An 8,246-nucleotide genomic window follows, 5' to 3' on the forward strand; every position below is an offset into this window, starting at 1 on the left:
AAAAAAACGACTCATCTGGGAAATTTCTACCTGGACAATTATCCGGCGCATCTAACGCATTTTAAGGCTTAACGATTGCTTTTTGTAGTAGTCATATTTTCCACATTCCCAACTCAGCGAGTGAATTGTACTTAAAACTCAAAAGCTTTGTTTAATCCCTCAGCTATTTTGTCAACTTCAGAATTATTCTTGCGTGAAGAGCGCCAGCAATCTTCACAGAATATTAGTGCATCATTATTCTACATAGACATTTACTTATATTTAGTTCGATTTCGACCACTTTTCTTTCAATATAAATATTTTTGAAACGTATCTTTTTTTTTCTGGGGAAGAATAAAAGTAAAAATTCTTGTGCTGAAGCACATTGACATACATACATATTTTCAATTCTTTCCCAGTTTGGCTTACTATGGCCAAAACAGTGTGTACATCTCGCTGAGCCGTCACTGTGCATTTGCATTTGCAAGCGTATTTACTGCGCCAACAAAATGACATGACAGCAACAGAGGCAGCAGCAAAAAAAAAACAAAGAATAGTGCTCAGAAAATTGAATTTTCTAACCTAAAAAATAGATTTGTTTGTGCTGCAATGGGTGGAAAAAAAACATAATCGCTTGCATATGTATGTATAGAGAATATCGACTCTAATGCCGATACATATCTATGTACATACATGCTGCTTACATACGGGTAGTAGATGAACATTTAATTTTATTTAAAAGCAAATAGTTTCAAAGGGCGGAAAATAAAAGTTTCGTTTATGGAAGTCGGTAAGCACTGTGGGTGATGACAACAAATAAATAACCCTAGCAGCGATAATAGAAAAAAGTTCAGATGTTGCCAAAATGCTGCAATAATAACTGGATGTACACGAAAAAAAATCTATACATATTCAGGTCATAGTACATGCTTACATTTCCTAGGAAGCATATAACTGACAATTACGCAAGAGACACAACATGATTTAAACAAAAAAAAATTTAAAGTTTTTTTGTCTAACATAACACGCCCATAAACGCTTTCAATTGTACTCATTTGCCTTTAAAATAAAATAAGTCACATCCAAAGGTCTACATACATACATATGTATATGTATTTTAAAGTTAACTGTGACAGTTAAACAATCATAAAATGCAAACACATAAATTTGCGTACAAACTATTATTGGTCGCCATTTCGCGCATGGTTGACTATCAGACTTTCTGTGCTCCTAAATACACAAAATTTTGGCTCTGTTTCGTGCAGGCCACACACATTGTTGCCCCGCGATGTTCTACTTCATTTGCATTGGTACGGAAATGCGCATTTTTACGCAAACACGCAAATGCAACATTATTGACGCAAATAATCATCAAAAATGTTATTAGCAATTTTGGCGTTTAGTTTCTGTTGCCGATGCCGATGCCATCACCGCTGTTGCTGTGAATAATTGAAATGACTGACCGTTTGCTGTCATTGTGCCACAATTTCGTTATGGAAGAATTTCGCCGCTGCAATTTCTTTTTTTGCTATTCGTTGGTGGCAACCAGTGTTGCAGCCGCTGACGCAACTGTGTGCGTTGCCAATCACAACGCTGGCGGGGCACAGTGAGGCGATAATAGATGAGATTCAAAGTGAAACAAATACATAGATTCGAAAAGACATTTCCACAATGGAAAGTTATGTTTTAAATAGTTTTGATACCGTAATTCGGTAGTTTGCTACGCTTGTATTTAGGTGGAAACGGCCGTAAGTTTTCTGCTTTTTATCATAACTAAAATGCTTACGTGGTAAGGTCTATGTTTATCCCAGATGCCTCAAATATTATACATACACACTTACATACATGCTTCAGTTCTTTTTCATTGAAAAATGTATGGTGTCTGCCTCCATAAGAAGAGCGTTGCGGATAGCTCTTGCGTCTAGTTCAGTTTTAGGGATCCTGTGACGAAATCAGCTGCCAGTAGCACAATTTTACTCCAACTGAGTCTTAGGAGCCAGCTCATTTAACTAGCTATACTATTATGAATACGTGCGAAGCGCGATAAATGCTTGCATTCTCGTATCGATGTTTGTCGTATGGAATCCGATAGTTAGCGTAGCTGATTTGTGTTGGTTCACAATAAAATTCACAGTAACACTTCTGACGGTCGTATGGAAACGACAATACGAATACGATCGTGAGTAAATTATAGGGGATCATTTGACTCATGTATATCTTACTGTAATTTGTATCTACATATATATTAATACGCTAACATAATCTTTGTTATCGTTCATTTGGCATTCAACTAAACCGATTTTAAAACCAAGGACACCTTTGCAAAGGTATTTTTCTGTAAATGAGGAGAGTTTTTATCAAAAGTGGTTGAAAGTTACGGCCAAAATTGTCGTATTTGTGTATATGTAGTTGTTGTTGCAAACTGTTCAATTCAGCTAACATTTTTTTTCTATGACCAAATTGAGAAACATATCACAATGTCAAGCTGAAATTGATAATGGTGCCCAAATTACGAAATTTGGGGCTCGTGGAAACGTACTTTTACTTTGGGTTTGAAATTCAACTTTGCAATAAAGATAAATTTGATGATGAAGAAATAAATGATAACGATTAAGACAAAAACCTGAAGGAAAAACTCAAGATAATAACGAAATTGAAATTTTGAGAAATCCATAAGATATAGGGTAATTTTTTATATTTATCGATATGAAGCGAAATTAATTCAGTCATAAAAAATTTAGTTATCGAGAGTTTTCAAGTTATATTCAAGTATTATAATTTATTAGAAATTTATCAATTATTACAATTTATCAAGTAATCGATATTTATCGAAACTCGAGAAATGCGAAGTTATCGAAATTTATCGAAATCCGTCGATTTATCGAATTTTGTTGTTATTTTAGTGCTATTTAAATTAATCGAGTTATCGCTATGTATCAAATGGTCGAAATTAATCGAAGAACTGGAATATATCGGCAATTTTCAAGTCCTGCCGAGTTGCTTCCCATTTAAAGAACAAATGACTTGAATTCACTATTAGTTGACGCGTGTAGAAGCAACATAAAACACAAACAAGACGCGAAAAATTTTATTTCATGACTTGATGTGTCTCAAAGGCTTATAAGTTAAACGACGTGCTAAGTTGGAAAACCCCTCCAAGGCTCTTAAAAAAATTAGAAAACGGTCGAATTTCGGCAGAATCTGGCATTCCTACTAATATGTAAATAGACTCAATCTCTTTTTCATGCCAAAGGCTCCAACGAAGTTGTAGTCACATATGTATAGCAATAAAGAATTATCTCAATCTGAATGTCAATCGCATTTTTTAATCTTAATATTTATCCTAATAATCTTAATATTAATATTATTTATATATTAATCATATCTTGCACCACGGAGGGCCATAATATTTTGGAAAGGGCAAAGAATATGCCTTTTTACTAGAGTGTGAGATTTTAAATAAATAACACAGAATTTTCTTTGCCTTTACTTTAGAATCAAACATGAAATGAGAAAGGTGCAATCAAAAGGCGACATTTTTTTAGAAACAAAAACACCATTAAGCACTAAATTATTTGTTAGCGATGAATACTAAAGTACTATGATATTTCAGAGATTTCTAACAGTTCAAGACAAGCAAGAATTATAGGTAATTTAAGCTTTTTTTTGAGTACTGACGATGTAATTAAATGCTTCGCGATTTTCTAAACATTTAATTTTTTTTTCTGATATTTTTTTTTTACTTTCTGGGATTTTTAAGAGCTTTTTGGTTTTTAGCACTTTCCTCAATTTTATGTTTTGTGACTTTTCTTTATTTTGGTATTATTTCCAGATTTTCGAAAATTCTCGGTATTACTTCGTTATACGGTGTTTAAGAAGGGATAAATACTAGGTAATACTTTAATTCTGGCTATTTGTGAAGTCGTTCTCTAATCGAAAGTTACAAAATACTTTTTTCTCAGTACTTACTCCAGCGAAAATAAGTAAATATATTAGCATTTAGTAAAATTAAAGTAATAATCTGAGTATGATTTGTATGCAAAACACCATATTCAACCCACAGTGCCTTCGTAGTATGTGAAAAGTGTTGTGAAAAATAAAATATTTATTGAAAAGTATAACTTTATTATATCTGACATTCATATTTGCATACATTTTTATAGGCCATCGCCGGCGAAATCGGAATGGACAATGTGCTGGACAATATCGCCAATTCGCTGTTCAATGGACTGTTGCCAAGCGATTGGCGCAAACTGGCGCCGGACACATGCAAGCAGCTCGGCAGCTGGATGGAACATTTGCAGGTGAAGATTAAATGCAGAAATGCATTTTGCATTCTTGCAACCTACACAGGCCGTAGCTAAGTTTTTATTTCATTTAAAATATTTACAGTAAAGTAAATACGAACCACATACATTTTTTTTTTCTTTGATTTCATGTTTTTGTTTATTTTTTTTGTGGCAGCCTTTGGCTTAGTACCTGAACGGTGTTGTGCTAACGATTTTCATAAGAAGAAAGCAAATTTGAGAAAGGAGCGAGATTGTGCACAGCCATCAACTTCGTCACAAACCCAATCGTATGTGTGTATGTATGTAGGAACATTAGACTGCATCACTCTCTATAAAAAAAAAATCGGTACTGTTTTTCCATTAGAGTTATAAAACCTATTATATTTTAAGATTTATGTAAAATACCTCCCAATTTTTTTTTTTTTTATGAATACAATTTATTAAGGCATTTTTTTTTTAATTACATCGGATGATAAAAAACAGTTAAAGCTTTAATTTTCACAAAATGTGTTGGTATTAAAAAAAATAATGGGACGTAATTGAGGTTTTTTGCAAAGAAACCAAAAAGGTGAGTTTGGTATAGTTTTGCCTCATTATTTCAAGTTTTGCTTAAACCAATCTGTGAAAAATGGTTAAAAACCAGCATCAAAAATCTCATTATTATGCTTCCGTCGAAAATTTCTTTTAATATTTCTATGCAGATTTTTTAAGCTTAAACTGTTTTGTCATAAAATCCTTTAAGCAAACATTTTTATTCATAAAACTCTCAATTAAATCATAATATTTTTTTTCGAACTATTTTGGTGGACGTCTTCAAATGTAATATATTTTGTAATCCCGGTGAAAAAAACCGCAACTTTTATTGGGGATGCAGTCTAATGTACACACATACATAAATGCATATGCACATAAATATGCATAATCAGAAAAGCAAAAGTAAATAAACAATCCACTTATTTATGTTACATAAAATATTATTGTGGGCCAATGTAATATTACGTACGCATTCAGTGTTGTTGTGCTGTGATTGCTCAGTGCTCCCGCTTCCCTTTTTTTGTTAGCCCACAGCCATTCCCGTTGGTTATTTTAACCGTTGCTGCCGAAAACTGTTAATATGCGCTCATTAATCACTACGGTAATGGTAAATGGCTTTGCCATCAATATGCGGTCGGCCAGTTTCATCTATCAATCACAAACGCTCAGCACCGTTAAGTAGCTCAACGGCTCAACAAACTCAAAGGAATGGCGGAGAAAAATCCAAAGCCATCACCAAAACAATTTATTAATAATTTATTTTGTTTCCGTCTTTCCCGTTTGCACGAATTGTTTTCTTGGGCACCTGCTGCAGAATCGTTCTACACAATTCAAGTATTGGGCCATGTCAGGTGAACCGTTGGTGATCTGGTTGTCTGGTCTACATATTCCGCAAAGTTATCTAACCGCTTTGGTGCAGGTGAGTTATGCGCTGTGATATATACTACAATGATAATAAAAGACAAAAAAAAAATTGAAAAGTGGCTAGCAAATAGTGGTTTAGAAAAAAGCCCTAAAAAATACGAAAAATAAAAATATGAAGAATAATGTTTATTTAATGCACACTTAAAGAGGCTTATCAGAGATAAAAATTAAAATATAGAATTTTTGACGTTAGAAAAAATGTTAAAGTTTTTTTATTGAATATATTTTCAAGCGTTTGTTTTATTAAACAGGCGGAGTTTGGGAGCATATAAAAACTACATATAATAAAACTGCGTGCTGGAAATTTAATTGGACTGGCACTACTCATTTCCATCTAGCTAGCGTCTTATAGAGAAGCCACATTGAGGTACTGTTTAGTCAGAAATCGCTTTATCCAGCCACTAAACGGCCATTTAATGCAGTATAAGTAAAGATCCCCGGCCGTTACTTGGTACAATTTTGAGACATGGGGCTAATAGACTATTGGTGGAGTTCGCCGATCCAAACAGCTAGCTCACATCTCCTTTTGTTCTGGCCCCGTCGTTGAGCCTGACGATGTCTCATTACCAGGTACTCCGACTGATCTGGCACCCAGGGTAAAACAAGTTGTTGTGTACTTCAACACGATTTGGTCTAGACTTAGATTACTGAACTAGGTTTGAAGTATTTAGACATATGTATAAACTCGCTCTCTGTTTTCAACCACGTAGTCCACAGCCTTTTGCAGGAAAATCTCCCATACAACACACAACGCAATCGTCGTTTGCAGTTTGGTAAACAGGTCTCCGTCCAGCTATATGGGCGTTCGCCTCGACTCCTATAGGGCCTGAGCGCTTCCTTGCGCTCGGAACTAGCACAATCATGGAAGAGCTCAGGACGGGGAGTAACAGACTCAGAGAACAAAAGTGGGGTAACATCGTAGGTCTACAAGCTGCAGTGTTATCACACCACATAGAGGTTAAGTATAATAACGGTTGATCTGATGGGTCACTCCAGACAGCATAAGCTAAATATCTGGTCGAAGGACTTACATCGCTTCTGTCATTCGATCGAGAAGACTCCACTCCCCCTGCTTCGCGAGTGCGAGGTGTTTGCAAGATATAATGTATTTTTCGCAGCGTAGTATTGCGAATGACGCACTAGCCATTTTAAAAAATTATTACCAAATGTTGGCAAAAAAAAATACTTTCGGGGCTTGCTACTCTCTGTCAAAATTTCCATAAAATTTCATCAAAAACTTTTTCTGGTTTAAATAATATTGCAAAAATAAATGTACATTATACGAAATTATATTAAATACTAAATATTTTAAGACTCTCTCATAACTCACTTTTTTTGCTTAAACTCTTTGCCTTATCAACCGCAGATGGCATGTCGTAAAAACGGTTGGCCGCTAGACAGATCCACCTTATATACCTGCGTCACCAGCTACTTAGATCCTGATGATGTGGAGGAGCGGCCAGCAACGGTAAGTACATATGTACAAAGACAAACAGCCAAAACCGCCAAAAAAATTACACATGCATAAGTGAAAAAAAAAAAAAAAAGTATTGGGAAAACTCTCGCGCACAGGTCGTTGATTCGTCCATCAGCTTTTTTTTTGTAGTACTGTGACCACAACATATCATCCAACCATCTACGGTAAAAGCTTCACTGATTTCCATATGTATCAGGCACAGGCTCACAAAAGTCAGCTACAACCTGAACTTCACTAATTTCGCAATTAAAAATTCTGTTTGCGCTGACCCATCCGTTCAACGCAGCATCCAAATAAGCTTGCGCGCGAACAGATGCACACTTACGAGTATTTACATAAGCTTTTTACAAAAAAAAAAATCTCTTTTTTATTTTGTTTTTGCTCGTGACCGCTTTTCGTTAAATTTCGCCTCCACCGCAATGACGGACCACGCGCACATCGTCGCCAACTACAATAATTACAACAATGCTGTTGACAACCACCTTTACCGCTGCTATGTTTGGTTGTGTGTGTGCGCAGGGCTGCTATATTCAAGGTCTGTTCCTGGAGGGCGCACGTTGGGACATGGATATTATGCAACTCGCACGCTCACATCCTAAAATATTGGTGGAAGAACTTCCTATTCTGTCTGTGGTGCCGATAGAAGTGCACCGCCTCAAATTACAGGTGAGTAAACTGAAGATACAAATTATGCGTAGTTAGATTTTCGCATTGCATACTTATATCGTTACAAGTACTTGCACATCCTCCCATATACATATGCATATAGTATGCACAGTGACTCACAGAATTATTTTGCGTTGATTTTTTTTATTTGCGATATCCAAAAAGCGTTTCCAGGTCTATTCTGCACGTTACCGAAGATTTTGTAACCGGAAAATTGTATTACCAAAAAATGTTACCAGTTCTTGTCACCGCGATTCTAGGTACATTGGTAATGCAGTTAAAATATTCAGCAATTCAGCTATGAAGAATTGTGCAAATCGTGGCCTTGCATATTTCACGGGGCAATAATTTGTTACCAGCTTATGAGATGGTAACAA

The 8,246-nt window shown here is 35.4% G+C and overlaps 1 protein-coding gene across 1 annotated transcript; it reads left to right on the top strand.

Moving 5' to 3' along the window:
• Positions 1–4,142: 4,142 nt before the first annotated feature.
• LOC118755325 (dynein heavy chain 10, axonemal-like) lies at positions 4,143–7,869 on the top strand (the record flags this gene model as incomplete). The annotated part of the gene is made up of 4 exons (XM_036490167.1): positions 4,143–4,283; positions 5,617–5,721; positions 7,093–7,194; positions 7,723–7,869. Coding segments are annotated over 4 exons (495 nt in total), but the record flags the coding sequence as incomplete, so codon positions are not given.
• Positions 7,870–8,246: the final 377 nt, after the last annotated feature.

This window comes from Rhagoletis pomonella, unplaced genomic scaffold (genome assembly GCF_013731165.1).
Source record: "Rhagoletis pomonella isolate Grant_MI unplaced genomic scaffold, Rhpom_1.0 Rhpom_scaffold_05928, whole genome shotgun sequence".
Classification (NCBI taxonomy): Eukaryota; Metazoa; Arthropoda; class Insecta; order Diptera; family Tephritidae; genus Rhagoletis; species Rhagoletis pomonella.